Source organism: Strongylocentrotus purpuratus, unplaced genomic scaffold (genome assembly GCF_000002235.5).
Source record: "Strongylocentrotus purpuratus isolate Spur 01 unplaced genomic scaffold, Spur_5.0 spur5_scaffold_21, whole genome shotgun sequence".
In the NCBI taxonomy this organism is placed as follows: Eukaryota; Metazoa; Echinodermata; class Echinoidea; order Camarodonta; family Strongylocentrotidae; genus Strongylocentrotus; species Strongylocentrotus purpuratus.
This window is the reverse complement of record NW_022145607.1, coordinates 41,591,535-41,614,894: the sequence shown is the minus strand read 5'-3', so window position 1 is coordinate 41,614,894 and position 23,360 is coordinate 41,591,535. Positions and strand designations below refer to the sequence as shown.

General features: G+C 37.7%; 1 protein-coding gene across 3 annotated transcripts in view; it reads right to left on the bottom strand.

Moving 5' to 3' along the window:
* Window positions 1–1,156: 1,156 nt before the first annotated feature.
* Window positions 1,157–23,360, bottom strand: part of LOC115928095 (unconventional myosin-VI-like) — a 47,607-nt gene continuing 25,403 nt past the window's right edge. The window contains exons 10-29 of one of the 3 annotated variants that reach the window (XM_030994836.1): window positions 21,542–21,713; window positions 20,388–20,517; window positions 19,918–20,167; window positions 19,333–19,405; window positions 18,758–18,885; window positions 18,038–18,133; window positions 17,150–17,329; window positions 15,899–16,031; window positions 14,489–14,619; window positions 13,734–13,941; window positions 12,982–13,134; window positions 11,753–11,835; window positions 10,619–10,863; window positions 9,335–9,496; window positions 8,495–8,587; window positions 6,640–6,807; window positions 4,798–4,898; window positions 3,790–3,930; window positions 2,948–3,169; window positions 1,157–1,382 (exon numbers count right to left, since the gene is read on the bottom strand). In XM_030994836.1, the coding sequence (XP_030850696.1) occupies window positions 1,189–1,382; window positions 2,948–3,169; window positions 3,790–3,930; window positions 4,798–4,898; window positions 6,640–6,807; window positions 8,495–8,587; window positions 9,335–9,496; window positions 10,619–10,863; window positions 11,753–11,835; window positions 12,982–13,134; window positions 13,734–13,941; window positions 14,489–14,619; window positions 15,899–16,031; window positions 17,150–17,329; window positions 18,038–18,133; window positions 18,758–18,885; window positions 19,333–19,405; window positions 19,918–20,167; window positions 20,388–20,517; window positions 21,542–21,713 (3,063 nt within the window). In that variant the 3' untranslated portion in view covers window positions 1,157–1,188. Of the gene's footprint in view, window positions 1,383–2,947; window positions 3,170–3,789; window positions 3,931–4,797; window positions 4,899–6,639; window positions 6,808–8,494; window positions 8,588–9,334; window positions 9,497–10,618; window positions 10,864–11,752; window positions 11,836–12,981; window positions 13,135–13,733; window positions 13,942–14,488; window positions 14,620–15,898; window positions 16,032–17,149; window positions 17,330–18,037; window positions 18,134–18,757; window positions 18,886–19,332; window positions 19,406–19,917; window positions 20,168–20,387; window positions 20,518–21,541; window positions 21,723–23,360 lie in introns of all 3 variants that reach the window. The other 2 variants (XM_030994835.1, XM_030994837.1) reach the window with 2 other exon arrangements.

Here is a 23,360-nt window from a genome sequence, read left to right as displayed (position 1 = left end):
CAGCACAAAGAGTGGTCAAGTTTGCTTCAACTGCTGCATATGCATTGAATTCTCGCTCCCATTTCTTTCAAAAGTTGTTGAATAATTGGAATACAGTATAGAATGTTCGTGGATGTGAAATTGATACAGAATTATAGAAAAGAAGGAATGTTAAGTCCTGAAATGCTTTCAAAAGTCACGCATAAGGAGAAAAGTATGACTTTATCTTAGAATGTAAATGAATGTGCACAAAACACATACATTTACATGTATAAAGTACAAATACAGCATGACCGAGTAAGTGCCCTAGATGCCTTTGTCAATACACCTTGGAATGTAAGTGTTATCTAAAATCTTTTCTTTGGGTTGACGTCAAGGTGTGCAAGATAAAATCAATTGTGCAATGTAATTTATAATTGTTTTATTCATATCATCATAACTACCCACTTGCATACTATTCATCAATACCTATAATTCGATGCTCTCTGTGCAGTTACACATTAAACCATATATCTGTAAATACAAATCACTTTTCATGATATTAATATTGATTATTTTATTTAGTCAGAATTCTGTAATTTCATCTTTTGATATTCAAACACACTGGATTTACCTACTTTATAAAGAATACTCCCTGAATGAAAACAAAACCTTTGAAAACCTGTGCTGGAAGAGCCTCATGTCTCTTCAACTACTACATGTGTGTGTACAATTTGAAGGCATAGACCAGGGACCTGTTTCACAAAGCCTTTTTTCAATGCAAATGACAAATATCAGTGACAAATCTGTTGATAACCAATCAGAAGCAAGGATTTCAGTAGCTTATAACAACAATTGTCATTTGTCACTGATGACAAGTTTGGTGAAACACCCCCTGGTGACAATTAAACCCAACTCCACTGCAAGGTTCATCTTGTTTCACCACTGCTCCCAAACTAGTGAGATAAGATCCACAAAATTCACAGCTGATCTAATTCTCACTCACAAAATTACATTGTTATTTCATGAAATATAACTTTCCTACAACAAGACAAGTTTCTTGGTGTCAAACTCCTAATAAAGTCTACTGCAGACAACTTCCTTTTGGTTCACTGCAAAAATGCACTAAATACATTACAAGGCTCATGAAGCAGAGTGCACATTTAGGTTCCACATACACAAAGGCATTTGAATTTTCTTCATTCATTCTCCCTAGGAGTTGATCTACCATCAACGAGCTTTCAAGCTCTGCGTGGCCCACGTTGGTCTAGCCTGCTTGTTGCGTACAGCAGCCATGTGGTACTGCTGACCGCCGCTACGCTTCCAGGGCTCCTCAAACTCCCGCTCGACGATCTCGGCGTTGGGACGTCGTGTCAACCCAGTCTCCTCCAAACTCATCTCACACATGTTCTCATCATCTTTACCTGGAAGGAAGGAGAGGAAATAATTCAGTCAGACCAGGGAAAAAAATACTTTAAACATTTTTGGGGCTTCTTTTCAAGCTTGCTTGCATGAAAATAACACTCTTTATTTTGTTTTGCATTGAACTCTATGCAATTTTTTTGGGCTCTTTTATGACTCGTCTTTACAATATCACTGTAATAGGGCACGTGCAAGTTTTAAGGTCATTTGGTTTCCCATACATTACAAAGTACATGTTTTATCATAGTACATTAATTTGGTATATATAAATTGACACCAAAGTATCATTAAGTCTGATTCACAAGGACTTGCGAATAGGCCATCATCAGACATGCTTCAGTACAGGTCAGTACAGGATTTAAAAAGTGTATGAATTGACCATGGGCCAATCGTCAACAGAGCATGTGTCGCGCACCATGTGACACTGTCAGGCCCGAATTCACAAATGAGGTTTGTCGACAAACCAAGGTTTATGTACATCATATGACACGTTTTGACACGTTTTTTACAAACCTAGTTTGTAAAAACGCGTCAAAACGCGATATATGACGCACGGAAACCAAGGTTTGTCGACAAACCTCCTATGTGAATTCAGGCCTCAGTGTCTGTAACAAAGCTTCTGGCTGAAATGTTCCCCAGGGAGTGAAGAATGTGCATACATATACATGTGTAGTACTGTAGCATCTACTGTCTGCATTTGTAACATGGTTTCAGGATAAAGTGCAGACCTGCCAACCTCTGGAGTTCAAAAACTGTATTCTTTATTCCCAAAAGTTGTCTCCTTAAAAATAAACACGAACTGTTACGCGGATCAATGCCTCTTACAGTTCTTACATACGGGAAGAATTGTTTTAAGGATCATTGGTTGAATATGCATGATTTTGTCACCACTGTTGAGTTCGATGAACCAATGAACAATCCCCAAATTGCCGATGTGAGATGCTTGTAGGATACTTTACAGGACAGAATGGGCATTTTGCCATTGAAAATGGCAACACACACAAAAAAAAAAAAAAAAATTTTCTTCTTCAAAATCGAGGAAAATCGTACTGTCGTATTTGCTTCTAAAAATCGTACGAAATGCCACTAAATCGAACTGGTTGGCAGGTCTGAAAGTGCTCCCCAGGGAGTGGAGAATGTGCATACACTGTGGGGAAGCCAGAATCTGATGTCATCGTCGATGTACTGCTATGTAAACCCAGAATATTATCAAATTATCATAACCATACGTTTACCAAGGTGAACAGCTACTTTAGCCTTCACATAGCTGTTACCATCTGGAACAACTAAAAGTTTAGCTGTTACATGCTAGAACAGCTAGAAGCTGCTCTGTACATTATGAAACAGCTACTGAGCTAGTAGCTTAGCTGTTTACAATACATGATGGAACAGCTAGAACTAGAAGCAGAAGCGTAGCTGTACATTCTGAAACAGCTAGTAGCAAAATTAATATGTTATGTTTTTAGACAGCTATTATGGCTACCGGTAAGCTGTTTCATAGTGAACAGCTAATTCATATGTAGCTGTTGGAATATTGTAATTTTTTTTTCTTGAGTTGAAAGATTACCTGCAACCAGAAGAACGGGGACCTTGGTGGGGTGTACCTCCATCTGGCGGGCGATCCACTGACCGTCAAAGTGGGCGTACCACCACCCCCTCTCGGGCATCTGACCCTGAGCGGTGGACCCAGTCACGGAGAAAGGCACCCTGAAGAAGCGTTGGATGTTCTGATTGGCTGGGGCAGCCTTGGTGGCTTTCGGAGGGGGTGCCAGCTGGTTGTATTGTTGGGCTGTGCAGATGGGGCGAGAGAAAAGCGTTAATAATAAAATATATCTTGTGTGCATATAATTATATGCAATGATATATTTTCCATGATTTTATTTGATTTTATTTATTTCTACACTTCCATAAAAAGAAATAAAAAAGAAATATACGTGATATACATAGTAATTATTCAATATGTCTTGTGTGCATATATATGCAATCATATACATATATTTTCCCCGATTTTGATTTGATGTGATTTATTTCTACACTTCCAAAAAAAGAAATAACCAAGCAATATACACGATATACATAGTAATTATTCAATACATTAAAGACATATAATAATAAACTTGAGAAAAAAAATTAACAAGAAGAGACTACAAAAAGAGGAAGTCTTTGTCAATCAAAATCTTTCCATCTGTGGTGCAAGAATTTTGACGTCTTACAAATGTTCATGAGAATCAACAATTTATAATATTCAGGTAAACTGAAGTAAACATTACTGTCGTCTATACAGTGTAGACACATTGTTTTGGAGACAAATACAATTTAAGCATCAGATGCATTAAAGAGGAGGTATATATGTGAATGAAAAGAAACAATATTTGTGGGTGAGTATATCCACTGGAATAGGGTACTAACCACTTTCAAAGATGGATTGTGGAGCCCTCTCTGGTCCGCCCTTGTCGCCGGCGGCAACCTTCTTATTCTTCATCTTCCAGGCGTGGTAGACCTTGAGACGACGATGGAACTCCTCCTTGCAGGCTGACAGGAGCGCAATATCTACCATTCACAAAGAAACATTATTATTAGATACAGATGATGGAACTCCTCCTTGCACACAGACAGGAGTGCAATGTCTGGCATTCACAAAGAAACATAATGATGTACATGAATATTCATACAGCAGACGTTTCTAAACCATTTGGGATAACCTTGCATACAAACCAGGCAGTTACAAATGGTGATGAGCTTGTAGGGCAAAAGTATGTTAATGTACAGCTGCATATTCTGTGTACAAAACATACTTAAAATTCTTTGATATTCCCCAAGGCTAAGAAAAAAAACCTCAATGCCCCCCCCCCCCCCCCCCAAAGAAAACAAAACCAAATAACAACCATAAACAACGTTGAAACAATATCAATTACAAAAATCACCCTATTCTGTTTCCTCAGCCTTGTCGGGCAGGAAGGTCTTCTTGACGTTTTCCATACTAAAGAATGTAGCTGTTCTACAATTAGTGGCTTGATAAAAGCTTTTCTTACCTTCTGAAACAGAAACTGATTCTTACATTAAAGGAGGTGTAGCATTACGAGACTACATGTCTTTCCCGTGGCCTGACTCGGGGGCCAATCGGGTATAATACAACTATGGCCGACGCGCCCACAGTATTCACGTGCTTGCAACATACGCAAAACCGTGAGGGGAACCTTGATCGTTAATCAAGTCCATTCGTTTAAGTGTTGTTGTCCAAAAGAATTCATAGATGGTGTTAACCAGCATTTGCCATGCTACACCCCCTTTAAGAAGATGGTTCCAAAAGTCAGTTTGAACTTAAAATTTCAAAAAGTAATGAAAAGAAAAGGAAAACAAAAATCAGGTTGACTCTTTGAAAATGAATTTCTGATTACTACATGAAGTAGACCTTACCGATTGAGGTGTTGATAGTGTCTCTGAGATCAGCATACTTCCATGTTGTCAGATCAAGGGATTTGGTTGGAGCAGCGGCTTGGACAACGGTAGCCTCAGCACTGGAAGGGTTAAATATACGTTATGATATGAGATGATGGGAAGGGCGTTAGGGTGAACAAAAACCCATGAATGAATGTTAGTACCCTTGGATAATAATAATAATAATACGAAATACCGTCTCTAAGGGCTTTACAGATAATAATACCCTGGTCATCGGATTTATTCATGCACAATATGCACCATTTCCACTCCCTGGGAAGTATTCCTACTATAAGGTCACCGTGGGGCATATGGATAATACTAACACAATGGCTTTCGTCATCCTGCCAGGTACCAATCTCTCTCCTGGGTATTAAGTGGCAAATGTAGATTAATGCCTTACCAAAGGACATTATTGCCATGTCGGGGATCAAATCTTTCAGATCTTTGCATTTCAAGTCAAGTGCTTAAACACTCAACTATGAAATCTCTATTTTAATGCTTCCCAATGCTCAGAAAGTTCATTATTTTTCGACACTGAATTGCCATTTCTGATATTTCAGGTAATAAAAGTGTTCATCTTTTATACCGTATGAATACAACTTCTAGAAAAAAATTAATAAATACAAGGGATAAAGCAACGTCGATCTGGCGCTGCTCAGTGGCTGCCGGGCTCACAATCAATTGGGCAAAAAGAATTTACATTTTCGGTTTAACTTAATAAAATTTGGAGTGGACTTTAAAAGATCATTATTATTATTACTATTATTATTATTATTATTATTATTTTATGTGAAATGGACATTATCACAACAATAGTGATAGCTCAAATCATCTGCGTTTTTGATTAACTGACGAATCTCCCCTGTCATTTATATATTACTGTATGGATTCGTACAGATTGGAAGATCGACAACTATTTGTTCACAATTTTGCATTATTGCAAGGAGGTTGATTTGGTTATTCATTATTGTTGCCATTTTTTCTCCATAAATCTTGAATACATTTACAAATAATGTATTGAATTAACAGCCATTATGATTGTTCCCTTTTCTAGATGACATTAAATTGGGGCTTTGATCAAATCAATTATATTACATTATGCAGATACATAAGAATAATATGAATAATGAAAGTTACAGGTTGAAGTGGTTAAACTGACAAAAAAAAAAACATTATTTGCAGTATTGGAACATGCATTTTCGATTCAGAGTCTCTATAGAATGTCCTGCACACATTATCATAAGAAATTAGACAAATCCCTCATAATGATAATTTTTTGAGTGGTAGTACAGGAAATATAAATCATAATTGCTAATTTGAAAGACAAATGCTGAGTAAAAAAGAAAGAAAGAAGAAGAAGCTATAAGCAATCCTAAACTAGCAACTGTTTGATAGTGCATGGGAGACACAACATGGACATATAACAGGCCACAGCCTATGAGGCGCCTTCAAATAATTTACAACTGAAAGTAGACATGTCTGCAAATCATGGTATGAGGGAATGGAACTAGAGCGCTGATTCCTGTTGTTTGTGTTTAGGTATATGCGATATGGAGGAACATGCCTTTAAAAAAATATCCACCCAGGATGCACTATTGGCTCTTCTGAACTATGAATACATTTTTATTCTATATTACCACAAGCAAACTACTAAGTACAAAACCTTTTCTTACTGGTTTGTGGTTAAATCATACGCACCAGTAGCATTATTTAACAATTTTGTTAAAATGCACAAACTTGTTCTAAATCAAAATGTTCGTGCATACAATATTTGAATGCACATTAATGATATGGAGAATAAATGTAAAGAATGCATACAAAATGCCTTGCGTTGGAGAAGGAGGTTCAGGTACGGCAGCAGATACAGGTCGCGGTGAAGAAGGAGAATTAGGTTGAGTTATATGTTGAGACACTGGTGGAGATTTAGGTGGAGATGTATTTTGAGATACACAGGGAGGGGCAGTTTCTACAACTTTTGCTTGAGCTCTTTGGTGGTATCATTGAGAAGAAATATAAGTTGATGAATTGAATATCAAGAAAATGGATATAGACATTATATAACAATATATTTTGAAGAAATGAAATGTACAGAAATGTAGATTATAGGAATATATATATATGTATATAATACAAATATAATACAGATGACGATATAGAGCGTGAAGGGAAAGGCAATGAAGGGTAGAAAATTGAAATCAAAGCAAAGAGAAAAACATGGAAAAAGCAAAATCAATTTAAAGCATGAATGGATACCAGCAAGGAAAGAGCTTCCACAATAAAAAGCAATGCATGCAGTCATCATGAACAAGTTTCTTAAAGGGCAGTCACATTTGATGGAAAACAATAACTATGACTACGGTATAAATCGATTCTAGATTGATCTCCTTAATTTTATGGGGGACAAGGTACTGGACGTGCTAAAAATCCAAGAAAACTTTTGGTAAAAATTCACTAGCACCTGGGGTGGAACCTTCAGCACCTATAATCTTGAGTCTATAGGATATCCGATTATTTTGTTTCCACATATACTTCAGGAGACCGATTTTACAGATTTACGTATAAATTTAGTCACTGGTCAAATTGGACTGCCCTTTTTTAAAACTTTTACCTTTAAAGAAATTGAAATTGTAGTTTTTAGTACAAACTGCACACAAGTATGGTTGAGCAAGCAATATTAAAAGCACAGTTGTGATTTAGCAATACACATCACATGCATGCGAAGTGGCTTAACCTTTAAACAGGGTTTGACACTATAACAGGGTCATTCATGGTTCGATACTATAACAGTCACGGTAACCATTGGGTGTAATAATTGCACAGCAAACCCTTAATTTTTGACAATTTGCTTAAATGAGTGAGGAACACTTAAACAGGTATGCCATGTGTGTAGCCCTTTATATAAGGACTGGGGTATTCCTTCTTGGAGAGATGTGTTGGTTCTTAAAACAACTGTTGTGTAATTATTTTGTGGTTATATAGTTCTGACAATGAATTTTTAGATCTATTTCAAAGAAAGAGAAAGATCTAAAAAAATATTGCCAGAACTATAACCCAAAAGAACCACACAACAGTTCTTGAAGAACTACAACCGCAAAAGAATTATACCACAGCTCTTTTAAGAACTAACACATCTCTCTGAGAAAGAATATCCCAACCTTTATAAGGACATAATAAAGATTTCCTCACTCATCTACCACACCATGCAAATCTTTATCAAAAGAACACTTGATTCACTTAAAATGAGGAAGGAATGGATCAAGAATGGAGCCAGCCCTGCCTTATACAAAGCACACAGCAAACACCAAGCATGGAGATATACACTCAACTTAATGTCAGCAATGCTACAGCAGAATTTAAGAGTATGAATACATTTTGTTAAAGTAAATCAATTTTTCAGATGCTATAATTTCATCTGTGTCTTCTAAAGAGAACTAATGCATCACTGTTCATTTTAATAGTGAATCAAAAGTGCTATTTACGGAAGTTTTAATTAAAAGTCACAATTTACTGTTTGTAGGAAAAAGGCTCATTGGAATATATCTAAACGTACATGCACTTGTACACAGAGGTCCTTGCACAGAATAATTTATGCACATTTTTCATCAAACAATTTAGGGTAAATCAAATATTTCAAAAAAAGAAAATGTGGTTTAAAATTGAATGTTTGTCTTACCGAGCTACAAGAGATTCCTCTGCGATAACCTGAGAATTAGCTTCCTCCGAGAGACGCTGGGCTAATTCATAGTCACGGCGTTCCTGCTCCTCCCTATCAAATTGGCAAAATTATAACACACAAAGAAATTAACGAAACATTCTGCTGTTATACAACTCATATGATATAGTGATAGAATTACAATACGTCTGCTTGAATTAATACTCCAGCTCCACAGCCCTGCGGGGGGAAGCTCAAACTATCACAAATTTTCTAAATAAATCATTCCATCATGGTCTACATCCAGCCCATCTACTATTCACATGGTCTAATAATCATTTTCTCTTTAATATCATTGATCTAATGACCAAGACTAATTTCCATTTGGTCAAATCTTTAATTAGTCTACTTCCCTTATGGTCTATTGTTCATTTGATCTAATAACAATATGGTCTAATAATGAATTGATCTTAAATAATATTAATCATTTAATGATTGTCAGACTTTATGGATAGTAGACACGTAGAGGTGCTGTGGCATAGTGGATAAGTCGTCGGACTGTGAATCAAAGGGCCCGCCGTTCGAGTCCCGCCGCGGCACTATTGTCCTTTGGCAAGACATTAATCTACACTTGCCACTCTCCGCCCAGGTGTTAAATGGGTACCGGTGGGAAGGAATTCCTTAAATGCTGTGAGCGTCGAAATCTGCAGCCTAGCATAGCCAGGTAATGTTGGAGCGCCTTGAGGACCTTCCAAGGTCGATACGTGCGCTATATAAGAATCCAGTATTATTATTATTATTATTATTAGACGAAATGGTAAGTAAACAAACTGATTCTAGCCCATTTTAATAACCCCTCACCTTCTACGTTGTTCTTCTTCCGCTTGTCTCTGCATCTCTTCCAGCTTCTGTCGGTCTGCTTCTATCTGCTTTCTCTCCGCGGCTAATTTCTTCTGTTCTTCTTCAAGTTGAATACGAAGCTCCTCTTCTTCTCGTAGGCGTTTAGCTTCCATCTCTGCTTTCCTGCAAAAGTGTGCGGGGGGGGGGGGGTGATGAAAAATATTATATAACTGTTATTGGCAGCCTTGAAAAGCGAGCATCATTATCATCTAGTCTAATGCCATCCACCAACCAAGCTATCTCTCAATCCTGTATTAAAACCATAAAAGAACAATGAAATTCAGTACCGTATTTGCCGGCGATATGGCCGCACCCCCGATTTTGACATTTAAAAAAAAAAAAAATTGTCGGAGTTGTATTTGAACCCTTCCCTACAAATGTTGATGTGACCCAATTCACCGCCTTAGACAGCTCGGCCATCCCGCACTGATACTACAGCTTGCAGTTTTTTCTCATGTATACATTGAGCCTCTCTCTTATGCATTGCGCCATAGGTTTGCTCACGCGATCGAGAGGCTTTAGCTATGGCAAAAACCTAAATCTAGATCTACCAGTTGAGTTTGGTTGGTAAGTTATGAATTTTATTTACGAGATTGGCAAAACTTTACCCTTCATTTAATAAATACAACACATAATGGTCGGTAAGACATGTGTTATTCTAGACAATTATTCTAGAAATGTCCATCACCTTTCATTGTTGTCCCATATGTACAAATTCGTGCTGTGTTTCATGGTTTTGACTTGCAAGTTTGTTTTTTTTACTCTTTCGCCGCATAGGCCGCACCCCGACTTTTTGATATTTTCTCTTCCAAAAATACTGCGGCCTTTACGCTGGCAAATACGGTGTCAATGGGTTAAATTGACATTAACATTTCCCTTTTTTCAGATTTCCACAAATACACACTATATCTCACTTGGCTTTTCTCCTATTGTTGGACAAGGAGTCATTTCTATGTCTTCCCTTTGTCCTTAGTTATTTTTTATTGTAAATCATCAAGGTTCAATAAATGTACAAACAATCCGTCTTAGGAATACCTCTTTTATTTAATCAACCAACAATCCGTCATGAAATGAAATGAAAAGAAAATAACTTACAGGTTCCAGATTCTTATGTTTCCATTCATCAAAATGCTGTTTATACAAGCTAGTACAATCCTTTCCTGCACCAAGTTGTCTTGTACATGTTATTCATTAATTTGTCAAAACAATTTCTTGTCTCTATTGATATCATTTCACTTTACTTACAGTTTCCTCTCCTCCTCCTCCTGCAACTTCTTTCTCTCTCTCTCCTCCTGCTCTGCCTTCCTCTTCCTCTCCTCCTCTTCTCGTCTCTTCCTCTCCCTCTCCATCTCCTCCTGTATCTTCCGCAGTCTGTCTGCCTCTGCATCCTCTGCCTTCTTCTTGTTGATCAGGTCCAGGAGCTGCTTCCTCATCTGGTTGGAGAGGTTGAGGTACGCATCCTCCATCTGTCTTCTGGTCATGATCGTGGTCTGCAAAGTGACGCAAGTTAGAGGATTGGAGTAACAATACCTGTACTTCACACTATATGCCTCTCATCCAAACTCTCTCATTCTTTCCATTTTTCTTGCGCACCTTGGAATAAAATTGTCTAGATAGACGTGCTATATAAATGCCTATTATTATTATTATTTATTGGAGTTGGAATGTTCAAATTAACAAGGTTCAAAGCTCGACCGCCAATACACTGGTTTACTAACATATTCAAATTCTATGCATACTTTTTTAACAAAGGTAGTTCTTGACAGCCTGAAAGCTTGCCCGAGGCTTGCCCGACATAGCAACAAGTAATGTATGCAGACTGCATTCTAAGTATTGTAGTTCATTCATTAATACCAGGTTAATGGAATGTCTTGTCACTAGGTCTCTAAGAAAGAAACATCCATCAATTTGAATATGTTAGTAAACCAGTCTATTGGCACAAAGAGCAAGCAATCATTAAACCATAGGAAAGGCCCAATAAACTCTGTGAAATTTGTGAAATAATAGAATATAGTAAATTATATTCATTACAATTTTGGTGAGACTGAAAGCGAATAAGTTTGAAGATTCAAGAGTGGGCTTTTACTTTCAAAAGGTCAATGGTCATCATGAAAACGTAAAAACAAGATTCCACTTTACACCAGATTATTTTTGTCTTTCTTCTCAAAAGTACATGAAAAATACAAAATAGAAAATAGCAGACAACAAAACAAACTGGTCTATGACAAATATGAACAGCAAATACTCTATAGATTAATCTAAAAGAATACAACTAGAATACAGAATTTAATCTTCTTTCAATGAGTAAATAAATGGCTAGAGTACACATATCTTAAAAATACTAATACTCTCTTTGTTTCTATAGAAAGAATGGCATACCTTAATCTTAATAATAAGATCCTGTAGAGCCTTGCTGGTGGCAGCAACTTGTTGTTGGGCAACCTTGTCCTTGACTGTCTTGGCTGTTTGAAGATAAGGTCATAGGTCATATCCACAATCAAGTAAGAATACAAAAAATAGAGTACAATCAGATGTAACATTTTTTTTTTATGTAGGAACAATATGCATCTTTACCACAGTGGCGGAGTCAGAGTAATTTACATTGTTTGTAATATATCATTCGTCCAATGATGATGATTCTAATTTGAATAACTATGGCCCAACTTCCAAGTGGATGATGATGACAAATTGGATTACATATATTCAAATTTCAAAGGGGGTGTAGCATGACGAGACTATGTGTCTTTCCCGTGGCCTGACTCGGGGGCTAATCGGGTATAATACGACTATGGTCGACGCGACCGCAGTATTCATGTGCGTGCAACATACACGAAACCGAAGCGTGAGGAGAACTTCGGTCTGTTTCGTGAACGCTAGTGCATGCTGACCATTAATCAAGTCTATTCGTTTATGTGCAGTTGTCCAAAAGAAGTCGTAGATGGCGTTAACCAGTATTTGCCATTCTACACCCCCTTTAATGTGTGTGATTAACATTGACATTGTGTGCTATTACATGTCTGTGATCTAGATGACTACAAGCTTGGTCATATTGTCTTCTTCTTCTTCGCTACTTGTAAACAGACTTACTAGTCCATGTAGAGACACAGGGTCATATCGAACAAACCAGGACATAAGGCACGTTTCTCACTGACTGACTCATGCCATCTCGTATAGTTCTTGGGTGAGTGTATGGACCTGCATGAGGCTTTTGTATCTGGGCTTGTGTTTACTATTACGCCAGGGGGTGTTTCCCAAAGACGAAGATTGACTTTAAGTTGGACTTAACTATGGCAGGCCATTCATGCCACTAGTTCCTCTAACCATTCCTGGCATTGGTTTCTCAAGGCAGGTAAAAGTCGTGATCACAAATCTACAGAATTTACATTTTTTTATAGTTCATTATTGAAGGAAAAAATGTTATCTAAAGATCATAATTGAGAGACCAATAGTGAGAGCAAACAGTGGCATGAATGGCCCGCCAAGTCCAACTTAAAGTCGATCTTAGTCTTTGTGAAACACTCCCTTGGTGCCAGAAACCAAAAATGCATTGCCATACCTTATTTTCCACAGCATAACTACAATTGTACACCTCTCGAAAGGTAACTTACCAACTTGTGCCAGCTTGTCGAGCTCCTTGCTAAGTGTATTAACTTGCTTGAGGCTCCTGTACCTGGGTCTGTGCTTGCGCATCGCTAGGAACATCCTCACAGTACTCTGCATCTTGACAAGGGCAGCGCAACGGTACAAGATCTTGTTCTTCACTGAATCAGAAAAAAGAAGAAAAAAAGAGTTCTACCGGTACTTAATAAACGATCCCATAGTCACCTCTGCTCAAATGTTGTTAATTTTCCTTCACATTCTGTCCTTTCTAGCCACATGTAAGAACATCTCTTAGGTACTATTTTGAGAGAGAGAGCAGCAAGTAAATCAGAGAGGTACTTTGCAATGTCCTCAAAATGTCTATAATGTCCCCCAAAATGCAAAGAAATAGAGGTACATGTATGTAATTTTCTGGTTCTTCCAAAGTGCAAATAGGACTTAGCCTAACTAATTCTTTTTGACATGGGAAACAAATCTAATGGTCAACTCTCTATTACTGTTACCACCTGTTAATGTGCAACATGCTTGCAAAAAAAAATACAGTCAAACCTGCTTTAGTGACCCCCTGTCTACAAAGACCACATTTTTTTTTCCCCTTGAAAACGGTTTCTCATTGAAACATGTCCTAAAGGAACCTGTCTTCAAAGACCACCTGTTTACAGATACCCCTTTTTGTGTTTCCCTTGGGCGGCTGCTATAGACAAGTTAGACTGTACCCCAATCCTGTTTAATTCCCCACAAGAGTTCATCTTTAACTTACACTTGATGACCATCAAGGTACCCCACTGTCCTCGCTTCCAGCGTGTGCAGATGAGCCAGCGCCGGACCTTCTTGATCAGGATCCTCAGGTGCTCTGGATCGGACTTCATCATCTGATCAAACTCAGCAAACTTGCCTGGTCTGAAGAACACCTTGGTCAGACCGAACTGGTAGTCGTTCTCGTCCAGTCCGAGTGCATGGAAGAGGGCCTGCAAGGACAAGTCAATGAGATACATGTTTCAAACTGCCACAGAAGTTACTGATGACCTTTCGAGGCATTTTGGAAATAATTGTGTTTCATTTTATCTATACTAAAAAAGGATTTAATTGTCCACGGGTTAGTTTTGCTGGGGGGTAAATGTCCTTGGGGGGTTATTGTCCCACTGGTAATTGGCTGAGGTTTGATGGCCCAAGGGGTAATTGTCCCAGAACCACTGCAAACACCAATGAAAAGGTGTAGTACATTATCTGTCATGAAATTATTTAATGTCTCATTCAACAAGTAAACAAAACATTTAAAACTCAGATTTGACTTTTGAAAGATAAGATCTTAGGTTGAAGGAAGGACATCAGACAGTAAAATATATTATCACAATTGCCGCTGGAGTGTGTGTGGTCCCGGTCCTGCGTCACACACACTCAGCGGGAATTGTGAAAATATTCTTCACTGTCTGATGTCCTTTCTTCAACCCAAGATGTTCTCTTTCAAAAGAGAACAGGACCATAACCACACCTCAAACATGACCAGATTCCTACCTTACAGAATAGCCTTGGATCTAGACGGACCAGCTCTGGTGGCATGTACTGCTTGTACATGTTATACAGATCTGAGAACTGTGTTCGGGATGGGAAACCTCCCTGCATCAGATCCAGTACAGTCACCATTCCTGTTAGTGCATAGGGAAAAGAATGAACATATCTAGAACATTCATCAAACATGTTTTTCCTGATTGATGTTTAATATGAAAGGGCAGAAAATGAACTTTCTAGAAATGTGATTTTCTCTTTGAAATTCTGATACCGCCAAGCCAAATGACTTTTTGGTACCGTCTCTTCAAATTAGTTTTAATCACTCATGCGCGAAATATGGATCATGTGAGTTGCATCAAATGGAAGAGGAGGATCTAAGCTTTCTAAATATGTGTCATTTTTTAATTATAATTGTGATTAAGTTATGATAGAACATTAATAATTCTCGTTTTCGTTTTTTCTTGGATGCACTGAACAATATCATATTTGCATTTTGAATTGAATTGAATTGAACTGTAATGAAACAAGGGAAACGCTCTTGGCGGTCTCGCCTGCAAAACGCAATTCAATATGATAAACCAGAACGTCAATGACGTAGCGCTCATCTGCATCTCGCAACAACAAATATCGTAAATTTTATGTGGTACACTTTTGTGCTGGTCAAAAAATAAAAATTTGATGCCCTGGAAGGGACATAATTTCATTTCATTTGCATAAAGTACCATAAATAATCAATGGAGCAGAATCTCACAATTCTGTGTAGAAGTTTAGTGTTCCAAATTTAGCTCTGCCAGATAAGGCAAACCAAATCAAAATCGGTCAAGAAATGAGGGAAAAGAAGCAATTTTTGTTATTTTTTGAATAAATTTTCATAAATTACCATAATTAATTAATGGAGAACAATTTCAAAATTCTGTGTAGAAGTTTAGTGTACCAAAGTTAGCTCTACGATATTATGCAAACCAAATCAAAATCGGTCGAGAAATGAAGGAGAAGAAGTCTTTTTTGTGATTTTGAATAAATTTGCATAAATTAGCATAGATAATGAAATTAAAATCCCCCTCCTAGCCCTATCATATGAAACAATCAGAATCAAAATCGGTTTAAAAAAAATGAAGAAGAAGCATTTTGAAAATCTTGATGTTGATGCCACAACAAAGTCTAAGTTTGTTGACCTTAAATGACCTTTGACCTTAACTTAGTGACCTGAAATTCTACTCACAAGATTGGGGAGACTTGATAACCCTATAGTCCAAGTTTCATTGACTAAGAACTTATACTTTCAAAATTATATCAAAAATTCAAAAACTTAACCTTAGGTTAAGTTTTTGATGTTGATACTGCCGCCGCCGTCACCGGAAAAGCGGCGCCTATGTCTCGCTTTTTGCTACGCAGGCGAGGCAAAAAGTAGTTTACCTGAGCACTGCAGCTGGCTGAGGATCTGTCCCCCTTCAAACAGACTGTCCACCATCTTGCCATTGGGTTTGATGCAACGTACGAAGGAGGATCCAGTGCTTCGAAGCTTCTCCATTAACTGGTTGAGTTGTACCTGGACAGAAATAATAGTATACAGGTATCTTAGAATTCATCTCAAGCATTAACTGGTTGAGTTGTACCTGAAATAATAGTATACAGGTATCTTAGAATTCATCTCGACCATTAACTGATTGAGTTGTACCTGCACATAAAGAATGGTATACAGGTAAAAAGATTGGAGTGTTCAAAGCAGGCCTCACGCCTGAACAGCAGAGAATGGAATAATGGAATAGGACCTCGGTGGTATCGCGTCGGTTTTCGAAACTCAAGTTAATGATTAAGGGGGACTGACGGGGGCATTCATATTGCGGTGTGACAGGTGAAATTCTTGGATCGCCGCAAGACGACCGACTGCGAAAGCATTTGCCAAGAATGTTTTCATTAATCAAGAACGAAAGTTAGAGATTCGAAGGTGATCAGACACCGCCCTAGTTCTAACCATAAACGAGTATCTTCGAATTTTTCTTGAGCATTTCACACCAGCCCCCAGCAATGAATTAGCCCTGCTCCAGCCCATTCATTTAAGAGTCTACTGGAGTTAGCAAAGAACATGATAACCTATGGTAATTGGAGTCTAGGCTATTCAGTTTATTTTGCTCTTAGTGACCTCATGTCACCCTGAAAATGCAGAATCATTAACTATTTTTATTACATCTAAAGATAAAGTTGAGTTCTGGTCATGCGATTGTGAAAGAAAAGGTGTGGAATGGATCAGAAAAAGTTGATCATGTAGCATGTAAGTATTGGTGTGTACTGCAAGGTTCTGGAGTCATCAAATTCATAATAAATTTGGCCCAGTCTTGGTAAAGTAACAAGCACTGTACACAGAAAGATGTATATTTTCTACTTACCTTTATTTCCTTATCTTTCTATGCTCATTACTCAGCTAGTATTCATTTTCTACCAAAATTGTTTGGCAAATGACATTTATTTGTAATCTTGAACATTCAGTGTAAGTTTCATTTAATTCTGTGAGAGTTCATTTTCTTTTTTTACCAGAACACAAGATTATCTTTAACATTGATCCAGCTAAAAACACTCAAAGGTCAACAAAAACATGACAAAGAAATAGAGAAACACAAACAAAAAAACTATAGAATAAACAAGAGACTATCCATAACATATCATTACCTTGAACTTATTTCCCACACTGTCGAAGGCCAGTTTCTGGACGTTCTGTCCTCCACGCCCCTTGGAGGGTTCCTTGTCGTTCTTAGGGAAGAGACTGGTGATGAAAGGATCCTTGCAGTCTCGTATAACAACCTCCAGAGACGCATGCAGAGCATCGTTGTTCTTCTCTATGAATTCACTCTAGATTGGGAAACAAGTATATACATAGGAAAGGTTATGTATTGCAGTTGGAGAAAGAGAGAGAGAGAGAGAGAGAGAGAGAGGGAGAGAGGGGGGGGGGGGAGAAACAAAGAGAGACAAGAGCATACAAAAAGAAAGAAATGAGATACATGTAGAGAGAGAAAAAGAAGTGGGAGAGAGGAAGAGGAAGAGGGGGAGAGAGAGAGAAGGAAGAAGGCATGGAAAGAGAGGAATAGCCGAACATGCTCTCTTCAAATATGGCTCTCAAGCAATTTTGTAGATTTGCAAATTTGCAAAATTGAAGAAAATCAGATAAAAAGTGACCAAATGATATAAAATCCAATTGCTATGATTATAGTGATCATTGATTATCACATCTGAAAATGAGAGAGAAAATGTAACTTATTTACCATCTTCACAAAGAGAAAATATATCAGGTTTTCAAAGCAACATATTGGCCGATGTAAGGGTAGATCGACGTTTTAAAAAAGTATTTAGTCTAGCGCTCTCATGTGTTTGTCATCATGAGACATGACTGCTATGTGTGCGTATTTCTAGTCCTTTTCTCACTTGCTATTATCTGTATGCAAGCAAGGTGCTCGCTTGCTGGCAGGCATGTTACGGACTCATACAGCATCGTTGCTCCTCCTCTAAAGCTTGGAATTTGAATTTAAAGGGAAGTGCTTTGATAGAGAAAATGTTACTTACAGTTTGATAGCACACAGCCCCAGCAAAGTGCTTTATAAGGATTCCTTCATCATCTCGGAGGTTACGATGAGCTGTCAACTTGGATTTACGAGGGATCTGAAAGATTCATAATTATAACACATCAAAATCATATCAGCAAAGAAAAACAGGAAGATGTTTTCTGATTTCTTACATATCAACTATATGCAAATAAGCACAAGGCCTTGATCAGATGTGATGATATGTGGTGTACATGCTATCACCAATTTGTGATCTGCACAGTACTTTATCATTTTATTTAATTTATTTCATTCTCAAATAAAATATACAATCAATATCAATGATAATATATCATACACAAAATTTGAAAATGAAAAGGGGAACTACAAAAACGGTCAATAAAGCCCGAAGGCCTTGTAAAATTGTAGTTCCCTAATATACAAACACATAGTAGAGGTGTTGTGGACTAGAGGATAAGTCACCTGACTGCAGATCACAAGTCCCGCTGCGGCACTAATGTCCATTGGCAAGACGTTACTCTAAATTTGCCACTCTCCACCCAGGTGTAAATGGGTACCTGATAGGCTTGAGCGCTAGTTACTTTGGCAGCTCGGCTATGACTAGGGTAATATGTGTAAAGCGCCATGAGCGTCTTCAGAACCTGACGGATACCGGCGCTATATAAATAACCATATTATTTATTATTATTTATTTAGTATGGAAATGATATTGAAGACTTACAGCCAACCTGAAGTGAGTTTTATGTTTCTGATGCACATTGTGAGTGAAGTTGTTTGCGCTGGCTTTGGGTAGCTTACTCTCCTCGTCCAGTAGATCTAGGATACCATTGGGCTTGAGTTCAACCAGATCTGGATGAGAAGGAAAGGATCAAGTTTAGGGTATCATCATTATCACTGTTACCATCATCACTGCCATTGTCATTACTATTACCATAACCATTACCATAACAATTATACAATATAGTAATAGTAGTGGTGGTTATTTTACCTGACTGCTAAGAAAGCAAAATGCTTGTAAGTAAGCAACCAGAGGACCGACGGCTTTAGGTCCTCTCCATGGGACCTGGTAATGAGGATTAATGCCTTACCAAAGCCCAAAGGGCACTAGTGCATCGCCATGGTTTCGAACCCGGGGCACCGGATTACGAGACCACTGCTGAGACTGCTCTACCAACTGAGCTAGATCGCGCCTCCTCAAAAAACAATCATAATCATTATTAATACCACCATAACATTATCAAGCTTATAATACCTATACCATTTTTCTCTCACTGTAGATGTAAGAGCATTACTTACCGATACAATCTTGGTTATCCACATAGTTGACTGTGTTTACACCCAGACTCTCCCTCTCATAAAGTTCTTGTTCCTTGAATGATCAAACAATAAAAATATGCAAATTTAGAATTGCTGTAAATAGCTTTTAGAGGCTGGCCCTATATTAGAATCTCCCTCGTGTAGATTATGGTTGAGAGAACTTGAATGCAATAAACATTTTCAACCCCCCCCCCCCCAAAAAAAAAAAAAAAAAATGCTGCAAAGTTTCCAAAGGAAAAAGAGGAATCGAATCCTCAAATTGGCAATCTGCGCAAAAGGTCAAAAGTCACTGTGTTTCTAAACAAATTAACGTACGTTTACGTTTCAGTTCACCCTTGTGTGCTTCCTCAAGTTTTATTCAAACTTCCTCCAAAGTTTGATAAAAATGTGCTCAATAACTCAGTTACAAAAAGCGGGACGGATGACCCAAAAAGGTATGGTGTAATGCCTCTGGCACCAACTTCCGGTTTGGAGGCAAATAAAATGTAGCTATGATGCAAAATGTTTGCTTATTTGAAGAAGAAAGTTTATAACTCTTTTTAATTCCCTCTTTAACAACTTTACCTCCTTGAGCACCCTAAGATTGAAGAACTGCTGTAGCTTTTCGTTACAGTAGTTGATGCAGAACTGCTCGTAGCTGTTGAGGGTGAAGAACTCGAATCCTGCGATGTCCAGCACGCCGATGAAGTTTGCCGAGGTCTTGAAAGGGAAGCACTCGTTGATGCGGGATACAATGTGATCAAAGAGATGAGAGTAGATAGCCTTGGCCAGGGCATCGCGAGCATTGGATGCTTGCTCTTTCTTCAACGGCACTCTGGGTGTGAAGCAAGATTAGAATCCATCAGTGGTGATGAGAACCAATTATCAAAAACTAAAGAACTACAATCTTTCAACCAGCTAATATGATGGTGGGTTGTGTGCCACCGGATTAAAAGGTAGACCCTATAGAGCTAGAGTGTATATTATCCTTAAGTACCCAATAAAAATATTTTAACAAAAAAAGAAAAAAAAAATCTTTTGTTGCCTCTACTCACTTGATGACGGTCCCCCTAGCCTGCATGGTACGAGATGTTAGAGATTGTTCCAGTTCCTTGGCATCCACCTTGATGAGGTCTGCTACAAACTTGAGGGAATCCTGGGCGTCAGGTGATACGCCACAGCCACCTGACACACAAGAAAATAGGTCACATGATCAATCATGCCACCATAACAATATCCTTCTATTCAATACTACAGGGGAGTCTTTCACAAAGACTGAGATTGACTTTAACTTGGACTTATCTATGGCAAGCCGTTCATGCCACTGTTTGCTCTCACCACTAACTGGCATTGGTCTGTCAAGGGACGTACAAATGGTGGTCACAAATCTACAGAATTTACAAGTTTTGATGACTCATTATTGAAGGAAAAAATATTATCTGAAAAAATTATAAAAATCATCATGGTATTAAGAGCAAACAGAGGCATGAACAACCTCCCATAGTTAAGTCCAACTTAAAGTCAATCTTAGTCTTTGTGAAACACTCAGATCATTTAAGATTTTATCTCTTAAAAGTGGCATCTCCTTGCAAAAAGTTCCTGGGACCCATTTGATCATTTGAGGATTCACCATATAGCAAATGTGAGATTTCCTGGAAATTTTTTTTCTTTTTTTTCTTCATACCTTTACCTCAAAGTTCATTTCTATAACAATATTTTATTGCTGACTCCTGCGAATATACTTAATCTTTAGTGCAAGAAAAAAAAAAAAGTTATTTTAGAAGCTTTCAGTTAGAATTTACTCCATTAATCCCACACCAGATACCTCAGACTTTACATATGTATGTAATGTGATGATTGGAGAAGACACAAAAGCAAGAATGATGAAAATATCCTGGAAACGAATGAAAACCAACAAAGAGATATTGCACATGGCAGGGCGTAAACAAATTGCATTGGTAGGATTAGTTAAGAGGAGAAAAGTCAAATACTTTGGTCACGTTAAAAAGCACCAAAGCCTCTTAAAGGATGTATTGGAAGGAAGAATGGAAGGAACTAGACCGAGAGGGAAACCCAAAATCAACTGGGAAGATAATGTCAAGAACTGGAGTGACCAGTGCACCAGAATGGCAGAAGAGTGAAATGGAGAGATGTCGCAATCAACCTCTGAACCGGGAGAAGATACTTAGATACAGCCATGCATTCTTACCCTCCTGGCTGTCATTGCCGGTGAATGCGATGTTCCCAAGATGAAGGACACATGCCACAATACGCAGGATGTCATACTCCTCCTGGGGCTTGAGACCGATCTTCCGGAGCGCATCCACCACTCTCTGGTAACCACGGTAATCATCCACCTGGATGTCATGCAGCGCGCCCTTCTTCTTATACTGTTTGGAGATGAAAGAGATCAAGGGGGGAAGGCAGGTTAGGGTCGAGTGATTTCATACTTTGGCCACCCATTATTTCCTTAGTATAGAGAATTGAATGAAATAGAGGAAGAACTAGGGGGGGGGGGTTCACAAAGATCCTACATGTAAGTTGAACTTAACTCTAAGTTGGACTTAGAGTTAAGTGGAGAGCCATTTGTAGCCTTAAAATAAAATATATTCGAAAGCAAAAATTCAAGTATTTTAGACTGTTCATAAATCCACATCCACATCAAGAAAATGAAATCTCCTTTAAAATAGAAAATATAAATGATTTGAATCAACATTTTATGGCTTTAAAATAAGTTTTACAAAATGTTTTCAAAGATGCTAACGGCTTTCCATAATTGTTAAGTCCAACTTAGAGATAACTTAGGATCTTTGTGAAACACCCCCCTGAAGAAAACTAAGACTCAAAAGATATAAGTCTGATAAAATATTCAATTCTACAAATTCACGACCAAAAACTGCACAAAATGCATAGAATATCTAGTTTGGGATAAAGTGTATATCATAACTCATTTGTGTGCATGTGTATGTACAAAGAAATAGTATTGTTTCTGGCATGCAAAAAGATAAATATTGTTGGTTTAGATAAAAAACACATTCTATAACGATTTAAAACTATCACTGAAAAAAGAAGGGTATGTACATGTATGCAGCTCCCCTACTCTACTCCCATTTAGTGAAATATACAGTTACACTCTCAATTTTCAAACATCATGGCTTACAAGCCTTAAATTTCTGTTCAATATACTTTACATATATTTACAACTTATAACAAAAACAAAACACCTGTCATGCATCAGGAAAAAAAATCATATATAAGCATATCCACAAGATTGGGCACAAAAATAAAACATGTCATGGACCAAAATCATTTTTCTCTTAAGCTATCAAATATCCTACATGTAGCCAGATCAGGGAAATGCTCCACCATTCAAAATTTGCACTTTTTCTGAAGAAAGTGGCATCACAACCATTTCCCGACAAATATGTCTTATAGCACTTTGGTGTTTTTCTTGTCCCACTGTGTACTTGAATGTAACATGCTAAAGGTTATTTGATATATATGCATATAAATGGACAAGTTAATACTCAAAATGGGTATTCTGGAGATTTTGACTCAATTTACACTTTGATTTTTTCATTCTAGTAGTAGGATAATTTTACATATTATCACTCAAAGAAAATAAAAAGCTATGAGAATTTCATACAGACATATAAGAGCTATTACAACACCATACATATAACTTCTGCATACACTGAATTACAAAATGCATGCAGACAAATATTCATGCAAAATAAGAACATGGCAGGGCACAATATTTGTATCATTTTCAGACACTCCACTTTAGTTTGTCTTTCTTCACCCATCTGATTGTAAATTGGACTATCCAAAGATAAAGCCATCCAAAGAAAACTTAAAATGATAATTACAATATACAGTAGGCTTTCGGATGCACCATGTGAGAGAGAAAGGGAGAATTGAGGAGTCCTGAAAAGGACTCTCTGTAATCTTTCTTGAGGGTGTGTAGTCCTGAAAAGGACTGTTGGTGTAGTCTTGAAAAAGACTGTTGGTTATCTTTCTTAGCTTAT